Genomic DNA, 19,957 nt, shown 5'->3' on the forward strand with positions numbered 1-19,957 from the left:
GCTGCATTTCAACCACTGGAGTTGGGGATTTGGTTAGGATTCCTCAATGCTGAGAAACACAGGCAGGTACTTATCCATCATGCAATACCGTCAGGTAGGCGTCTGATTGGCTCCAACTTTATTCTACAGCAGAACAACGACCCTAAACATACAGCCAATGCGATTACGAACTATCTTCATCATAAAGAAGAACAAGGAGTCCTGGCAGTGATGATATGGCCCCTACAGAGCCCTGATCTCAACATCATTAAGTCTGTCTGGGATTACATGAAGAGACAGAAGGATTTGAGCAAGCCTACATACACAGAAGATCTGTGGTTAGTTCTCCAAGATGAACTTTCCAGCCGAGTTTCTTCAAAAACTGTGTGCAAGTGTACCTAGAAGAATTGATGCATTGATGCTGTTTTGAAGGCTAAGAGTGGTCACACCAAATATTGATTTGAATTAACTTTTTCTTCTTTTCATTCACTTTGCATTTTGTCAATTAATAAAATTAAACTATTAGCACTTTTATTTTTGAAAGCATTCTTACTTTGCAGCATTTTTTCTACGCCTGCCTAAAACCTTTGCACAGTATTGTATGTCTGTGCATTTAACACCTAGATAGGAATGTAAACATTGTATATTAACCTATTTACTGATTATAACACTTGTGTTCCTGTCTTGCAATGAAGAACTCCCAAGACCAAATATGTATTTTATTAATATTTTGTAAGACATATAATACATATAAAAATAGGTTTGGAAATACATTTCCGTTTGTGAACGTATAGTCTGCAACAAAATAAATAATGCTGTACCAGGACATATAACGCATGTCGCACAGGACACCCATTGTTCAGAAAGTTAGTCCAAATTACATGAATGTTCATACACACCCTTATGATGGCCCTGTAGATGTATTACACAGTCCATTGGAGGAAGCAAAGTGCATTTTCCAAAAGAAGTCCACAGAAAATAGCGATCAGTGATAGGGCCCGGCTCACATTCAAGGTTACTAATGAAAATAAAAACAAAATCTATTTAAAATAACAAGGTTTTGATATTGTGTATGAATTCCAAAACAATAAGTGATACCTAGCTATGGAAAGAGAATTTGCTATCCATTATACCATTAAAATGAACAATAGAACCGTGAAGTGTGATATTATGTAGCAGAGGCAATATACTAATTTCCATTGTTAGAATTTGCAAGTTACAGGCTACATACCTAGTAACCAGAGCTGGTGGAAGGTCCATGAACACTTCTTACTTTGGCAGGCGGGAGGGAAAGACTGGGGTGGCATTATAGCCCAGAGCCACCCTCCCAGACCATCACAGTCAATGAAGAGCAGCCCCCACAGTAAGTGTTTTAAGTTTCCTCCTTAACCATGGCATCATAGGGGACGGATTAGATTTGCCTAATGGGTGTAACTGCTATAGATGAGAATACACTTTAATAAAAGATATTTCTATTTTTCAGGATAGAAGCTGTTTTGGAGAGCGCAATCATAGACCTTAAACCAATTCAGATTTTTTTTTTTTTTTAAAGCAACGATGAAAAATCAACTGAAATACAATTGTCCTGAAACACTTTCATTGTCTCACAATTGTTTAATCAGAAAAAGGTTGGGACATCCAGAGGAGTAATTTTTCCAGCTGACAAATCCCTTGGCACAGAGATCCACTGATCTCTATACCATGCCGTTGATGCTGTCCATGCAATCAGCAGTTATATTCGCAGCCAGGAGGAGTCTGACAAAAAATTATGCTGGCAACATATTCTCAAATTAACCTCCGATTTGCTGTACTATCTCCCTGGATTTTTTCAAGAAAGCTCTCATGTAGCTGTGGTCTAAGATGAACGTTACAATCTTTTTAAAGCTGACCTATTAGCACATAGGAAAACTCTGCACTCCTACAGATCTGCCCAATGAGATTAGCCATATTGTATCTCCTACCAACATCAATATTAAAGAGATTTTTATTGGCTTTAATTGAGAATACTATTCTCTTATTCTCTACGTAGACTCACAATGCCAGGCCAGGGACAAATTGATGACTGGCTTAGAGTCTACAAGTCATTTTATTATGGGATTGTGAAAATTCTAATTTTAGTCAGTTTGAATTAAATTATTGTTGTTTTTTGTGCTTTGTAAGGTCCACGTTAGGTGTAGATCACTGTAAAGTAATTCATTACCTCGGATTGCTTGGGTGTTTGAAGTAAGGACGAAAAGTGTGATGAGTTTGAAACACAGGGGCGTGTAATCATGTTCCCAAATGACGGCAGGAATCAGCAGGAGTTTCCCGTAACTGGACAGCAAAAGAGCTTTCAGAAGAAAGGAAAACTCGGACTTCAAAGTCTTGGGTCTTGCCAGAAATAGAACAATGAAGATTCCCATGAGGTATGTTGCTTGTTCTATGGAGAAAACAAATTTGAAGTCTGTCACACCTTGCTCATATGCACACATTGTGTTGTATATACACAATTTAGACTTTTCCTAACACTTCTTAGGTGAAGATCAGTAAAAGGTTGTAATGGTAAAGGGTCCAATGGAGCTGATGATATAATGAAGAGACTTGAGAGAGAAAATATATACATATTTCTTTAACAATGAAAGCTATGACAATCATCATTATCAACATCTTCACCGGGCCATTCAAACAGCTTGGCCTGTGGAAGAAGTCGATGATCAATCTTTCCTTCGGATGCAGCTACATGGCAGACATAAATTGATAATGATGACTGACGTATCTGAGATACTTGCTACTCAAAATACAGATTTAGAAGTATGCCGACACATTTATTCTAGTATGTTCTCAGACGATATTTACGTGCAACTATAATTGAGGCCCAAAGTCTTATCTATAGAGCCAGTAAAGGATGACAAGCACAGTAAAAGAAGCCTTTTTTGTGGATGACATGGTCACAAAAGACATGAAGAGCCTTGCAACAGCAATGATATATTTATTAAAACTTCATTAAAGTAATCCTATGGAAATATTTCATAAACATTGTATTAAAACACCATTAAAATAAGTTCGTTTCCACAGTGTTCTTTTCAAGTGATGTAACTTATCGAGAGATCTGACACATGATGGAGATAAGGCTCAAGGTTGCGTACATGTGAGTTGCAATGTATAGTTACCATACCAAGAGCAGCTATCCCAAACAGCCTGTAGAAATCCCATTCCTTTGCATATCTAATGATGTCCCCTGGGTCTGTGTTGTTGCCAGAACCTGGCAGCTGTAACCATCTGGTGTAGGCCTCGCAGAGTAGACAGAATATGCAGAGCTTGCCGTGAATCTAGTAAAACAAACAAAGACCTGATCTTAGGTTTGTGTATTGAACCACTCATTTCATCTTCTGATATGTATTGACATATGTTACGTATAGTATTGCAAAATGCCCATCAGGCCAGCTTTCTGAGACTGTATTATCACTCAAATGGGTGGTCAAGTTGGACAACATACAGCATGTGCGGAACACACTGTGGCCTATAAATAAGTCTCATTTTCCACCCATATTTACGGGTACAATAAAAGATCGAATACAAGAATCTCACTCGTTTGGAAGCCCCACATACTGTAAAATGTGGCCAATTATTCAATATCACAGCATGACGACACCTTTAGAGCACTTAATAATTATGCTCATATTGGAAATGTATCTTATCAACTAAAACTGCTCTTACTAACACAACTGCAATAAGTTATGTAGAGCTCTGTAAAGCTATTCACTAAACACATACCCTACAGTTATTGGATAACACTGTAAGACTGGCACTGATAAGTCAGCAAAAATATATTTTTCCTCTATAATCCATCCATCTTCCAATGACTGATGTTAATACTTGAATATACATCAAAAAGCCTAACCTCTCTCTACCATAACTATGCACACTCAAAGAGATAAATATATCACATGTTTTATTATGTAATTCTTTTATATGTACAAATGTAGATTCAGAGTAAGCATGAGACATTTAATACAAAAGAGAGAATACTTTAGTGATTTTGCAATAAAATATAAACTTTGCAACCTAACAAATAGATATCTTTGTTGTGTACTCAGTTTATCTGGATTATCTGTAATAAGAGCAGGAGATAGGTGTAATTTTTATATGCAACAGCCAGTATCATTGTCTAATGTACAAATGAATGTGCCATTCTTATCACTGCATGTGAAAGACCAACTCGTTCCTGTTTTTATGCAAAACCAGCCTCTTTGTCTGATGTACAAATGGATGTGTCTATCTATTATTGCATAGGAGGTACCAAGCGGTCCTTGTCGTACACAAAAAGGAGAATAAGGCAGAACATTTTCACAAAGTTATGTTTTAACACAACTTGATTTGGGAGTTATATGACACAGTTGGACGGATCTGTTTACTGATCTATATAAAATAACATGCACCCTTGGCAAAACACCTGTAAAATGAACAAGTTAATTTATATTTCATTTAGTGTAGATTTATAAAACGTAAAAAAAATATTAAACATTGTAAAAAATATTGAATATACTCTCAATCGTGTGTCCAGGTCTAGCTTGGAAGAAATGATGTTTGTAAAAATAAATTTTCAGACTTCGGAGAGACTGAAAGTATTACTTTCTGGCTACAGGAAATATGAGAGCAGGGATTTTACAAGATTAGGTCTTAACATACTCTAAACATGTTCCTTGTTTAATTGTGGCTAGAATGAGGGAATGTTATATTAAATATAGTTTCATGCTCTATCTCTGTATAGGCTACGATTAAAGATAAGGTTTTGTGAATCACTGTTTTGCCAGCTCTTTAAATTTGTTGGACCCTTTTGAAATGACCATGCCACCAATGGCACTCAAATAAAACATAGGGTTAGCATGTCAATAAAATATACAAGATTTTGAATGTATAAAGTTTTCTTTTACACAGTGTATAGGGCTGAGAAGCTATATACAACCTACACACAATAAAGACATGTGGCACAGAGGTTAGCATTGTTGCCACACAGCACTGGGATCATGACTTCAATTCCCATTAGGACCCCATCAATGTGGAGTTTGTATTTTTCCTCTCACAGACAATAGTGTGTGTGTGTGTTAGGGATTTATAGACTGTAAACCCCAATGACAAATATTATCTGTATTATATTATATTATTATTGCCACTAGTTGAACAAATGATAATAAACACTGTACATAGTCTTAATAGTATTAGAAGTGTAAAAATATTCACATTTAATTATAATCTGTGAAGTACGGTTAACTAAAAGGTCTGCAGGGATAGGAGGTGGCCCACAGCCCCATCTTCAATTAGAATGTAATCACAATTAAAATGTTGTTTAAATATATAGCTTATTTACCATCTGTGCAGAACATAAGGTTATATACAAACAAATTAATTATTTCAATGTAGGTAATCGTATCAGTAGTTATACTTAATTATTTTATTTTTACTTTCTCCTGCAATTCAGAGAGGTATTTAAAAAACCAAGACTCTGTTATTTAAATCACTTTTTGTCAGTGACCGTAAAGGTAGAGCAGTGATATATGAGGCTTCCATAAAAGGGATATGTCAAAATTTTGTAGAAAAAAAAGACCATATAGGGCATATCACAGAGAGTGTATGCTTGCGGACAGGGCCTTCTTACCTCTGTCTGTCTGTTCCCAATTGTAAAGCACTACGGAACTTGCTGGCACTATATAAATAGTTGATGATATCTTTTAAGCTGTAGCATTACTTGCTCCTCCCACCTTAAATTATCCGAAGCATGCAGTGTGCAAAACATTATTGATGTTAATGCAATAACAATAAATCAAGTACCATTCATAATATTTTTAATCCACATGTTTTTTGTTTACCACACATTATGTATTTTGTGTAATATTTGTTATTATTTTAGTAACAACTGTTTCTCATTAAGTTTGGCTTAGAAAAAAAATGTGTAATTATCAGTAAGATCATGAATTTTCAGTGCACAAAATGTTATAGATGGCACTCTATCTATAATACTTGCATTTGCCTCAATTGTTTTGCACGCTGGAGGCCCAAACCACCTTAATAAAAGCCCCTAAATAATATATACCCGGGATGGATATGTAACTAGTACACAAGTGCATGTAGTATTTTCTGTTGAAATAAAGTGGGCTGCACCTTTTAGTTTATTTCTATTGGGCTGTCTTTCAATGGGTCCAGAATGTACATGCTCTTTCCATAAAAAAGCTTTGCAACTCATACAAATCAATGGAGTAATTAGGCGTAAGTGTATAGTACACCATTCATCACCATTGCTTCAATGACGTGTTTATTTCATGCCTCAAAAACATAAAATAACACTCAGGGGTAAATGTATTAAGCTGAGAGTTTTTTGGCGGATAAGGAAAACCAATCAGATTCTAGCGATCATTTATTTAGTACATTCATCAAAATGATAGCTAGAATGTGATTGGTTGCTATAGGCAACATCTCCACTTTTCAAACCCGCCAGAAAACTCTCAGCTTGATACATTTACCCCTTACACTCTGTTGTAAATTACCCCAGCACATTCAGCCGTGACAGCATTAGCATTCATATCATTAAGTGCATTGGACCTTTTGGGATACTCAAAAACAGTTCAACATCCACCTGTGATGTGTTGCTCAAAGCAATGTTTAACGAGATGTGAAATCAGCTTCTAGACTAGTCAAAATAGAGATCAACTGATCACTATAATAAGCTTTTTCTTTGCTCACAGCAACCGCCATACAGATCGTAGATGCAACCAACTACATCTATTCATGTTAAGTTATCACATAGAGATTGTCTGAATAGAGATTGTGGTGATGCTCTCTTCTTCGCCAGGGAACTCTGAGACAATCAGGTGCTCTGACAATAGATGGAAGCTTCAAATATTAAGGGGGTGTAAAAAGAGGCTGTGTATTCCACCAGCTTGGAATGCTTACTCCACTAGATGGCCTCTACAAGATTTACAAACCTTTTTTTAAAAAAAACAAACAAAAAAAACCCACCAATCTCCCACCAGAAGCTCTAACTAAACTTACAAATACAGTATGAAATTATCAATAAGGAATTTAAAATTAGAAGTGGCATAAAAAGCATGGACATTCTCTTTAAGGCTTGCTAACACATGCTAAACATTCTGTTTTTTGATGAGAATTTGGCCAGTGTGTGGCACTGTTCTACAGCGGTCTATGTTGATATATCTTTTAAAGGACAATCATATGTTAAAATTTGAATGATAAAATACAGCAAGTCTGTGTGTGTCCCTCCTACACCACAAACAGCTGAAAAAAACATGCATTATGCAATGGCTAAATCAGGCTGATAAATGTCTGGAATCGGTCAAATGAAAGATACTTTTCAGAATTCTCAAAGTTTAGAATTATGTAAATACTGTTTATAGCAAAAACGGATTCCTATATTTTTCCATTTGTGATAATGACCAAATTCAAACACTTATTCTTCTGAAGAAAGGTATATTACAAGCATTAAATATTATTTTATTACTATCTGCAATTAAAACCCAAATGATTAGCAATATTTATGGTACATAAGCAATTACTTACATTGATTGCTGTATTAAACAGAATGTGTCTATATGCTTGTATTTTGCATAGAATTGCATTGATGAGAATAATGACTGGATCATACTCTATGTACTTGTCCACAGGTTTTTGGCAGGATTTCTGAAAGTAGAACATAACATGAATATATTAATATAACTAAAATATATTAGTAGCAAAAATGTAACAATATACCAAATAAACTAAAACAAGAAAACAAATACAGATAAACTAGTTTTTCAACCCTTCCGTCAAGAAGTTTCAGAACACAATTAAATAATAAGAGAAACAGGTAAAGTAAACTTACTAAGCAAATAATGATCCTATTTAAAAAAAAAAGCAATCTGTCAAGTTTAAGCTGTAAATGACACAGGAGATGAGGTTAAAGGTTGACATATATGGTTAAAAGTAAGGGTGCATTATAATAAAAAATTATTATAGGAGACATCTATATTCTCTATCGCTCCTCCACACATGTCCGAGAGATGCTTGGTTCAAAAGTTAATGCAGTTAAGCCATTTAAATATACTGGAAATTTGTCTGATAATTGGCCAGTAGAGGAGCGCTGTTCTACTGAATAATAATTTTACCTGAAACAAATGTCTTGTATTTAGAATAATGTAAGTGTATAATACATGTTCCGGTGCATTTGACAAGGATCTGAGCATTTCATGGTCTTCAGTTTTGAAGCAGAACAACAACAATAGTGACTATTGAAGGAGCCGAGTGTGCTGATCTTGTAAGAGGCACATACCAGAACAGTCATAGTGAGGATAGGACTGCATGAGACAGGAGCATCACCAGTTGTGATGATAGGAATGAAGAGCTACAGAGTTAGATAATGGAAAGAGCAGAGTCCCCCAACTGCAGTGAGTAGTGTTGTGTCATATCAAACTGATGCCAGAAGTTCATGCACGATTCAAACTGCTTTATTCAAGTCACACAAAAATGTTAAGGCAAATCTGACCTGCATGGCATGTCACTGAAAATGTGGGTGAGCTCCTAGTTTACAGAATTCACATGTATCTGGTGCTTTCTCTGAATGGTTTGTGTCTCTCCTCCGGGTAAGTTATAATGATGCTGAAGCACGTAGCTTGTGGTCTACAGACTAACGTTTTGCTGAAAAACTCTCAGTCATTGGGCACTGAATTTAGTATATGTGCGTTAAAGTCTTTCCAACTTAGTAAATTATCCCAGTAATAGGATACTATATTTTCGCTACCATTAAAATAACAAAGATAAAAAGTTATATGGGAAAATTACAGAATAAACTTTAGGACTGCTAAAAAATAAAAAGAAATTTTAGACAATAATACTGTTGAACTTGATAAAACTAAGAATTAACGTTTGATTAGTAAGCAAAAGAAATATGAAAAACAATACAGTTTATAACTGGTAAAGGAAAAAACACACCCCAACATCAATAAACAGTGCAAAACAAAAAAGATGTAATCAAATATGCAAGACACGGGTAATCCTGCAAATCAGTGTCACTATCAGCCAATGTTAGGCAGATAAAGACTTCTTTAAGGCTGTGTAAGCAGACCAGGATTTCAGTGAAAGATCATTAATATATAGCCTTACATACGTCAGAAGCCCCTGGCAAGCCATCACCTTACTCCTATCCAACCTGCGCAGTTGCTGGTGGCCGCCATTTTTACTCTACTGCACTGTTCTGCCACTCATGGAATGCAGTGTTGTTCTATGAGAATCCCCGTAAACCTCAGAACACCAATTGGCTGGTTTCAAGGCATCCCTCCCTTTCTGTTGTGGCCACAGGACTGAATACCCTGCGCCACAAGGAAATAGTGGCCTCCATTTTGCCCTCTCTGCCTGAAACACTGTGGTGTTCAGTACAGGACAGTCCCATCCGCATCACACATGGCCCTGAGCCAATTTGACTGCATTATATGTATGAAAAGTAAAATATTTCCATTGTACGGAGTCTTTTGCAAGTGTCATGGGCAGCATTAACACTAAACAAAGCTCTGTCCAAGCTATTAACTTTTAGTTCTTTTGGCACATGATGGATAGAAGTTATTAAAACTATGCTTGGACTATATATAACCCCACAACCACCTCCTTTCCATCACTATCAGATGGCTTGTTGTTTTGAAAACTATCTGGTTTGCTTGCCTCTTTTTTGATTACTAAAAACAATTTTTTTCTGCTATGTACAGATTACAACAAATTGGCTCATAATTGCATCTTATATTTAATGCAATATCACAAACATACCCAGACCCTTTATGGCATTTAAGGCAGAAGTGGGGAACAGGTTGTTCTCCTGGTCACAGTAACTTCCTGCTGTGGTCCTCTTCCTAGTGATAATGATATCACAGATTGAATACTGTACATTCACACAGTCTATGTAGTACATCTGGAAAAGGTCAAATGACTGCTTTAGCTGCGTGAAAACATTTCATGCTTGTTCTTTGATCTCATAATATAATGGGATGTTTTTACTCCAAGGTAAGGTACAGGCTGCTAGTGGAATTGTGGGAAACTTGAGTAGCCCTGGAAAACATCATGGTGCCCACCAATGATATAAACATAGCTACCAAGAGTCCATATTTTAGCAGGACTGCCTGATCATTGGAATCTTAAAGAGGCGCAGCTTGGTGACAATTTGGGCATGGTTTGGTCAAATCGGGTTTACGATTTGGGTGGATCATGGGAGGAGATTTTTGTGTCTTGATTCTGCTTTTTAAAATGCTGGGATGTATAATTTAAAGGTTAACTTAACCCTAAAGTTGAAATTCTGAGATGCCAATCATGGAAGTAAAATTATTATCCAGCGTAATCCGGAGGTTCCAATGCGGCGCTGTTAAAACTTAAAGTATTACCTCCCCATTTTGCTACAGACAGATGAAGGTCTTCCCACATCTTTAGGACATTTTGCTAATGAAATCTCACACAGGTCAAAAAGCTGACTCATCAGGTAGTTCAGCTAAGGTGACATCACTGGCCCTGCACCTATGTATGAATCTAAACACTGCATGTTTGCATATGAAGGGCTAGATTTACTAAACTGCGGGTTTGAAAAAGTAAGGATGTTGCCTATAGCAACCAATCAGATTCTAGCTGTCATTTTGTAGAATGTACTAAATAAATGAAAGCAAGAATCTGATTGGTTGCTATAGGCAACATCTCCACTTTTTCAAACCCGCAGCTTAGTAAATCTAGCCCGAAGTCTGCAAATTTGTCATTCAAATTCCCCTACTTAGTAAGTGAAGCTCCTCCCTAGAAACCTGCTGCAGCTGTGTAAGAGAGAGAATGATGGCCATAAATACTTAAGTATAAACATTCCAGTTATTTTGTGTATATTATTCAGCTCACAAACACACAGTCTTTGCTATATAATAATATCATAAGGTGGCTTTGATTGCTTTTTTTAGAGATATCTAAAATATTGCCTGCTTAGAGCCAAAAAGGATTTTTAGAACCATTGATTGTGGTGCTGCATAAAAAGGAGAATAATAAATAAATAAAATTTCCTTTACATCAATTATCACTTGTTCCAAAATTGTGTTCATTATTATAGCTGTCTTAATACACGCATTAACTACTCACACAGATGGTGATCTTCAACACGCCACGCCTGTAGTCTCTGTAAAGCTCCCTAGATTCCTCATTGCATTCAATGCACCTGTAGACGGGCATCTTATTTATTTCCATTCTTCACATACAAGATTGTGCTATACAATGAGAGAAATGCCAATAATCAGTTGAAAAACTTCAATTTGAAAAATCTACTTAATATAGATACATTCTTAAATAAGAACAAATAGATTAAATGCACGGAGAGGCATGATGATCCTTACGCAGGTTCACCTACGGAAACCTTGTTACGACTTTTACTTTCTCTAGATAGTCAAGTTTGATCGTCTTCTCAATGAGTCATTGTATCTCTAAAAAATATAAACTTAGGAAATCTACTGGTTGAACATGGATAGAGCAAGTGCCATCGAAGTGTAGTGATACTATGTGAATGGGCAATTCTAGACATGAAGACATTTTCAAGAACAGAAAAATAGGAATAAAACATTAAAACCTGGCACTGTGCCTGGAAATTATAAATAATTGGCAGCATGGGCTAGGGGGCAGGAGGGCATATGCCCCCCAGGCTGGTCCCATAGTGGCTTACCTTGGGCTGGGTCACTAGACCACCTGCATTTTTTTCCTTTACAATGTTCCTAACAGGCTGCTGAGTCAAGTCTTGCCCCTCCAAGCTAAAATTTGTCAGCTCTCTGCTTCTTGGCAGTTATGATTAACATATGTTTTTCTAATTAATCTGTAAACATTTTGACAGTTGAATCACTTAATAAAGTTGACAAATAAACAATATCTATAAGTTCTGTTCGTGCAGGATTTGGACCCTAGGTATTCTGACCTGAAATACTTGGTATACACTGGTCTCTGTGGATATTTCAGCATTTATTGGGCCACAGCTTACAAGTACACAAGCCCCGTGTACATGAGACATTGTTAAACAGTTGTCTGAAAGATGCTGTAGATCAATACAGACCTATGGTGCAATTCGCTTTTCCCAAAGATGAATCAGGCTTGTACTGATGTCTGATGGCTACTAGATTCTCCTTGGTCCTTTCAGTAGAACTTGATTTACTTACTTACATGTGAAAACTTATGAGTATTTCTACAGATTGATGAGTTGCACTGAAAAAAGTATTTGATTGGATTTAATTTACTGGTAATCTGTTTGCTTGTTATGTTAACAATATATTGTCGTCTAAGCTTTCACCGTGCCACAGTATGTCTCAATAAACTTGTTTAGTTAAAAAAATAAAATTATAACTTGTCATGAAATAATTCTGCTCAACAGTGAGTTATATCAAGGTAACAGCTATTTGATTATTTTTTTTTTTTTACCATGCATTCACTTGAACAAACATTTGGCTCTTATAAATGGAATAGGTGGCACAATAAACCTAGGAATAGAAAGAAACAATTCTTAAAAATAAATGCAGTTTAAATACAGAAAATGTTCTTTTTAAAATATATAGTAAAATAAAACACTCAGTCTTCTCCTATGTAAATTACCAACCATCTGTCCATCACAATAATTGCACAGATCGAATTACATTGATCAACTCGTATGTACATTACTGTGTATTATCCTTAAGAGCAGCAACGCCATTAAACATGAATATCCAGTAATATGATATTTATGTCCACACTCGATTTTAAAATGTGAAAGTAGTCTTCTAAAACAGTTTTACTAAAGATTATTGTGTCGGAGACAAGACGCACCCACCTCTATGGCCAACCTGACACAGGAGCAACAACCTCTCATGTTTTGACAGCAAGCATCCCGTCGTCCACTTCCTGCTTTGTGAATGAAGCGCAGAGACTCACGGGAATTGTAGTTTTCTCATGGCTCTGCTGAACGCTCTCAGGCCGGTTGAGGACTCCATCTCCCAGGAAAGCAGCGGGGCAGTAGAACAGTGGGTGTGACACGCAGGCTGTGTGTACACACATACACACATACACTTAGGGACGATGATGGCACCTGGCCTGGGCACACTGTGCGTCCTGGTGCTTCTAGCTGCCGTGGGAACCGGGAGAGGAGTAACTGGAAGCGGTGGAGGGAGCATTCACCCACCGCCGAGCCCTGAGATAGGTAGACATGCCGGAGCTGGGGGCTGCAGTCACAGGGACCCAGAGACTGACTCCGCCTGGGACCTGGAGGAGTGCGGTGAGTCCACCTACAGCTTGAGGACGGTGGGGAGATGTGCTATGGGACATCTCCACCGCTACACCTATACATGTTTAGAAAAATGCGTGAACATGTCATTGTCATTATATTACAGTGACTTTCTAATGAATGACACGTGTGTGTGTATATATTATATATATATATATATATATATATATATATACACACACACATTATACATATATATATATTATACATATACACACACACTTTTTATAGACAGCTTTCATGCTCTTTTACTTTGCAACATTAGTGAAGCTTAGAGCACATAGAATATTAGAACAATATTACTATGTACTACGTGGAACTTAATATTATTGTTTTATTAATAATAATAATCATCATTTAATTATATAGCGCCACTAATTCCGCAGCGCTGTACAGAGAACTCATTCACATCAGTCCATGCCCCATTGGAGCTTACAGTCTAAATTCCCTAATATAGACACACACTCACACACATAGATAGAGAGATTAGGGTCAATTTTGATGATAATAATACTATTATGTAATATACACTTGCTGAAATTGGGCAAATGTAGGGCATGTCACTAAAGTTATAGTAAAATAAACTTCTACATCACTGGTTCATATTTGTTGTGTATTAACAACAGCATAGTGTCACTTCTCTTCTGTTTTCTGGGATATATGATATATTTACAGTTCCTATTTTATATGTTAATGTAAAACTTTGAATATTTTCTACATACTCATTATGCTATCACCCTCAATTAGGCCATATTTAAACTATTTATTTGCAGATTTATTCTCACCATTGTGACTGGTATAGCTCTGGAATTTATTTTTAGGATTATACCACTAATATTCATTTTAATTTTTAGTGCATTTCTGCTAACAAGCTAAAGACTAATTACAACTTTTTACAGAACATTTTAAAACGTGGCACCCATTTCATAAATTATGGGAGCCCTTGCCCCTGTGGGATCTCATCCTCGGTACCGTTGCTGTCTGTGTTTAGATAGGGCCCTTAAAATGGAGGGCTGACATGCAAGAAGGCAGGATGCTGAATGTTAAATAAGCCTTGCCCTCATTCCGGTAAATTATTTTTGATGTCACAGAGTCTGATCCTTTGACTTTGCTCAATCAGAGTAGACAGTTCTGTGCAATTTAGCTACATACATGGAGACGAAAATGAACAGATGCAGACATTGATGCATCAAATTTAGTGGATATATCACAATCTAGTTCTGGCTGCTCTGCATCTCTAGCCACCCTCAAGTGACTTGTGATCTTGCATGCATGATGAAGTGGCACAATCGGCTACAAGAAGTCATTAGTAGCTGTAAGTGACCTGACAAAAAAAATATTTTTACTTGCTGTGGGCTGATTACAGCTAACAGATTGCTCCTCTGATGAAATTACCTAATGGTAATGAAACGCGTCAGTTTTGTATTCATTTTGATCACTTTGTCACTTACAGCACTTATGCCCCTCGGAGTGACACACAATCAGCTACAAGAATTCATATTTATTAATAAATGCATTTTGAACACAATCCATTTCAATCCTTATCACAAAGATAAGAGTTAAAATATTGTGAGTATTTATTAAAAATGTTCACTGGGAACAGCAGTCATGAAAAACTGCTGTTCCTGCGCAGACCTGTCGCCTATTTCCTCTATGGTGACTATGTCAAAGTAGTCACCTTTGCAATAGTGACCAGAGGGGATAGCAGTAAGAAGTGGTGAGGGATCCGAAGATCCCTCTACCGCAATGCTCTTCCCATAGGCTTCAGTGGCTAATGCCAGCTGAAGCTGGCATTAGTCATCAGGCACGAGTTGGAACTTGTTAATTAGTGCAAAATAGCAAATTAAGGGAATACTTTAATATGAGGTTATCCCCCAAAAACTGCTGTTTTTGGGACATTTCAAAGAAAAATGTCTTCGTTAAATATGCTTCCAAATTACGTTGGATCAGCGCGTCCTTTAAATACTGCACTTCATCTACCTATATACATGTGGGAAGTTTCACCTGTCCCATCTATAATTACCGGGGGGTATCTTATCGAAGCCTCTGTTCCCCTGCAGGGAGGTCTGTTTGTTGGGCATAGCTCTTGCTTGCAGCTGGCCAGGTGAGTGGTCTGCACTCAACACTTGAGATACCGTATTTCCCCATGTATAGGACGCTCCATTGTATAAGACGCACCTTCATTTTTTCTCCGAAATGTAAAAAAAAAATATATTTGCTCTTAAAAAATTTTGTTCCGTTCAACTGAAGTGTGCTGAGATTGTGCAGCAGCCTGCCAGCACACTCTCCCTGCAGGTCCATTCGGCAGAGAGACAGGGAGAGTGTGCTGGCCAGCTGCTCTGACTGCAATCAGTTGGCACAAGTTGCCGGAGGGAAGGGACAGAGGTTGTGTTGCTTGCTCTGCGCTATGGATCAGAGCAGCCGGCCAGTACACTCTCCCTGCCTGTGTCTGCCGGCCAGTACACTCTCACCTGCCTGTGTCTGCCGGCCAGTACACTCTCACCTGCCTGTGTCTGCCGGCCAGTACACTCTCACCTGCCTGTGTCTGCCGGCCAGTACACTCTCCCTGCCTGTGTCTGCTGCAAGCCCCTCAGCACACTATAGCGGAACAGACCTGCCAATCGCACCCCCCTTCCCCCTCTGGATCACCCGCTTCCGCTGTATAAGACGCACCCCGTTTTTAGACCCTACATTTTTTGAAAAAAGGTGCATCTTATACATGGGGAAATACGGTAGTTCTAGTGGACCCCTCTTTGTTGACCGCTTATTCAGTTTACCGTTTGGGAGAGTAGTTGAGGCAATTTACGGTCAAAGGTTTGAACGTATTCTTCCCGTATTATAATAGTGTTTATTGAAATCTGCATGTGCTCCTCGCATTAATCATACCCAACAGCTGGCCAGTGCAATAACATTTGCCTAAAAGGTTTTTGTCTCTACACAGTGACATTTTGTGTGACACACTAATAGACAATTTCCATCTATTCAAAGGGCTCGTTATTCCTATGCTTGTGCTTTCTATAAGTATGATGAGCTGTTTGTGACACAGTGTAAGTTTATTATATTCTTTACATTTGTTAATAGGGAATCATTCATTTCTATGCAATTTTCTTATGTTATTTGCAGCACAGCACTGATGTTAGATTTGTGTGTTTTTATTTTATGTATGAAATTATATATTTCTACATATTTTGCAACTGTCGGTGTTGGTGTTCTAATCAATCTTGGGGTCTAGATCGCTCCCGGTACTGTACTTTTTTTATTGTTTCCTTTGCCTCCAACCCTGTAGCATGCTTTTACAAAGGTGAAAATTTGCATCTTCTACCTGAATTATCTCCTAATTAAATGAGGCCCTAAGTCAAAGGTGCCCAAACCCTGTCCTCAAGAGCTACCAACAGTTCATGTTTTCAGAATTTCTTTAATCATGCACAGGTGAGTTAATCTTTTTGACTGGGTCTGTAATTATCCCAAGCGTTTCTATAGGCAGAAATTCAGAAAACATGAACTGTTGGTAGCTCTTAAGAACTGGGTTTGATCATCTCTGCCCTAAGTGTTTCACACAGAATAATTTTATCCCTGTGATGTCAGTTTTGCTCCCGATGGAAAGCGCAGAGTGGCATAGTGTTGAAACAAACCTTAACTGTGTTGTCATTATGTTAGTCTTTTTTGGTCTAGATAATCTTGTATTCCTAAACCATAAGAGCAGCAAAATTCCCCATTCAGACCTTTGTTCATAAATACCACTCCATTTTTTTTACTTTTTTGTTTTATTTTAGTTGTTGGTAAAAGCGTTAAAGATGTCACATCGGGAGAAATTCTCTGTAGTGTGTACTTAGCCTTAAGCTGGGTACACACTACACTGTTTTCATCCAATAATCGGCTCAAACAGCCGACATACGACCGCTCGTTTAAAAGTCGGGTCAGTGTGTGCAGTGACACAATGGTCGAAAGTCTGCCCAAATGGACGATTATCGCCTCATTTGGTTGGTCGACCATTTAATATTTTCGTTCCAATCTCGTTTCCGTTGTGTAGTGTGTATAAACTTCCGACCGATCCACAACAGTGAGTACGAAATTACAGTCATTGCTCACGACAACATGGCTGTAAAAAGTCGCTAAAGGGACGTCCGCTCTTCCCTTTATCATCCTAAACAAGGCTAGTGTGTATGCAGTCCATGGACCGAGCGATCGGATCATCGATCGCATGTAAAATCGCTCTGCATAAAAAGTTGGTCGAAATTTCTGTAGTGTGTACCCAGCTTTAGGCAGCAAGGTCTTGTAGCCTTAACAAGTAATCAAACATTCAGTGGCTTGTAAAATCAATGTGAATTCTGTCAGACAATGTAGGTGACTCACAGGCATTTCTCATATATATTCTCCTCCCTGCGGGTAAATAAAATCACAAAATCATTCATCAGCTTTAAGACACTCGTTAACAAATGTATCAAACTTTGGAATAATAAGCAATGTCCTCTATAGTTCAAAAACGATTACAAATTGCTATGTTCAAAGTCCACCTTCACAGAAATAAATGATTGTCATTTTGAACAGTGATACTGTAACTGATTAAAAGATAGCATTAAATAAACATGCCCAATTAATATCTGATGTGTGTAAGTACACATAAGTGAAATATCTGCATGGCTTATTTTATTGGCTATTATTTTGCATGTGTGCATATATATTTTACAGACCATCTGCTTGTGTGTGGGTCCTGGTAGAATCCACTACAATTTATCTATGTTTTAATCCTCTACAGACAACCAGTTTTGCAACTGCAATATTCTGCAGTGACAAGGGTCAATGGGAACCTGAATAGGCTTTTTCATTAGATCATGAGAAGAGGGGGAAGGGTGACTGTTTATATATAGTTTACTATGTGGTGTGTATTTATTGTAAAGTATTTCAAATGGGGAAGTAGGGCAGGTGTTGTAGAATTGCGGAACCATGGACTCCAAACTTGGTTGTATTTATGGGTGTTATTGTGTAGTTCGGTGGAAATGCCTGCCATTGTCACTATACGTCATAATGGGGACAGGGTTCACCTGAGTGTCTGAGTTTCCAAGATAAGGCTACTTCACAGCTAGCCCATACTTGCCAACTCTCCCGGAACGTCCGGGAGACCCCCGCATTTTGCTTGAGTCTCCCGGACTCCCGAGAGAGTGTGGCAATCTCCCTGATCTGCCCAGAAGTGGGCAGAATACGGTTCAAACGCCGCGATTCACCGGGAATCTGGCGATTTGCGTCATTACATCACGGGGGCGGGGCTAAAAAACCCCGTGAATTTCGGGGCCCCGCCCCCTACACGCCCACGTCCTACTGGCAGCGTCCGGAAAAAAAATATGAAATGTTGGCAAGTATGAGCTAGCCACATTCAAAATATGGCAGGCCAAACTTTCTTTTTAAGCCAGGTAGTGGATGCCCAAGTAGGAAGTTACAGGGACCTATTTCAAAAGTTTTAATTTTATGCCAACATTCACTAATTTTGAGGTACTTGCACCACCTGTATAAATAAGATACAATTACACCTGCAAACATGGGTGTAATTGGAGGAATATATTGTTTATCCTGGTGGGCACCGAATACTATCTAATATATTTTGTGGGAATTTTCCTTAATCCTGGAGGAAATGGAGCTTCTTTCATTTTTAGGGGTATATTTACTAAACTGCAGGTTTGAAAAAGTGGAGATGTTGCCTATAGCAACCAATCGGATTCTAGCTATCATTTTGTAGAATGTACTAAAGAAATAACTAGAATCTGATTGGTTGCTATAGGCAACATCTCCACTTTTTCAATCCCGCCATTTAGAAATATACCCCTTTAATGTCTGTACATGAGTCCCCCACGGGGGCATGGGCCAGTATCCTTTTTCCAGTCCGTTTCATTGTTTTAAATGAGATGAATTGACTAAATCCATCAAAATAGTATAAACAAATTGAAATTAGCCCTCCTCGTGTTGGAAAGTAGATACAGATTCTCTCCATGTGTGTGAGGGAAGTGTGTACTTAAAACGTTTTCTACAATCTCTACCTTCGACTTTAATTTGAGTTTGAAATCTCTGAATTACATCTGGGAGAGAACACCAAACCCTCGTGCTCTGTAAACCGCTGCAAAGTGAGTAGCCAATTTGCGGGATTTATGGGTCTTCAAAATAATTTTTCAGGAATATCTGGTATGTTGTTTAAGGAATATTTAGTAAGCATAATATCGTCTAGATTTAAAACTACTGGGGCATGATCCAACCATGCAGTTGGAAGCATATCACCCTTGTGACTGCATCACTCATAAATAGCTTATGGTATGAATTTATTTAAAGGAAATAGCGCAAGGCGCTCATTTATATAATTGTACAAGCACTTATGTTTGATATTGTGTATATGTTAAGATAGGAAATCGTTATTTCTGAGACCAGGGTAGAAAATTTGTTTATTCTGTTTAATCTTTCTAAAGCAAATGTCTCATTTCTGATGTATATATCTGTTACAATAAGCCTTTGTTTACAGTCTTTTGTGTATTGTGATGTGGGGAAATGACTAATTTGAGGGTTGTACTTTTTCTTTGGGAATGTGTATTCTGCGACTGTCTGAAGTATTCGTGACAGTTAGACTTTTTGACTTGCTAGTAGGTCTTCTGCATCTGAAATAAGATGCAGAATATCACAGCAAGGTTTTTAAGAATTTCATAGATAAGTGTAAATATGATTGGC

At 37.7% G+C, this 19,957-nt stretch overlaps 2 protein-coding genes across 5 annotated transcripts in view; one reads left to right on the top strand and one right to left on the bottom strand.

The window, feature by feature from the left end:
* Positions 1–683: 683 nt before the first annotated feature.
* ARV1 (ARV1 fatty acid homeostasis modulator) lies at positions 684–12,904 on the bottom strand. Of its 2 annotated transcripts, none has more exons than XM_075203640.1 (6): positions 12,803–12,904; positions 11,101–11,225; positions 7,531–7,650; positions 3,134–3,287; positions 2,180–2,398; positions 684–997 (listed from the first exon to the last, which is right to left on the bottom strand). In XM_075203640.1, exons 2-6 carry the CDS (start codon positions 11,203–11,205, stop codon positions 903–905), a joined length of 693 nt encoding a protein of 230 aa, XP_075059741.1. In that variant the 5' UTR covers positions 11,206–11,225; positions 12,803–12,904; the 3' UTR covers positions 684–902. The 2 variants fall into 2 exon arrangements, with proteins under 2 accessions (XP_075059741.1, XP_075059742.1); XM_075203641.1 differs by lacking the exon at positions 12,803–12,904 and adding an exon at positions 12,056–12,282.
* Positions 12,905–12,978: 74 nt separating this feature from the next.
* TTC13 (tetratricopeptide repeat domain 13) overlaps positions 12,979–19,957 on the top strand; it is a 58,632-nt gene continuing 51,653 nt past the window's right edge. For 2 of the 3 annotated variants that reach the window (XM_075203637.1, XM_075203639.1), the window contains exon 1: positions 12,981–13,243. In XM_075203637.1, the coding sequence (XP_075059738.1) occupies positions 13,048–13,243 (196 nt within the window). In that variant the 5' untranslated portion in view covers positions 12,981–13,047. Of the gene's footprint in view, positions 13,244–19,957 lie in introns of all 3 variants that reach the window. The other variant, XR_012689742.1, reaches the window with a different exon arrangement.

The sequence above is a fragment of the Mixophyes fleayi genome, chromosome 3 (assembly GCF_038048845.1).
Source record: "Mixophyes fleayi isolate aMixFle1 chromosome 3, aMixFle1.hap1, whole genome shotgun sequence".
Classification (NCBI taxonomy): Eukaryota; Metazoa; Chordata; class Amphibia; order Anura; family Limnodynastidae; genus Mixophyes; species Mixophyes fleayi.

Excerpts from the sequence above, each read along its gene's own strand:
- ARV1 (XM_075203640.1), bottom strand. The coding sequence starts at position 11,205 with ATGGAAATAAATAAGATGCCCGTCTACAGGTGCATTGAATGCAATGAG. Across the intron at positions 3,288-7,530 it reads TGTTTAATACAGCAATCAAT|ATTCACGGCAAGCTCTGCAT; the intron begins GTAAGTAATTGC and ends TTGTTTTACTAG. Across the intron at positions 2,399-3,133 it reads GTTTGGGATAGCTGCTCTTG|AACAAGCAACATACCTCATG; the intron begins GTATGGTAACTA and ends TTTTCTCCATAG.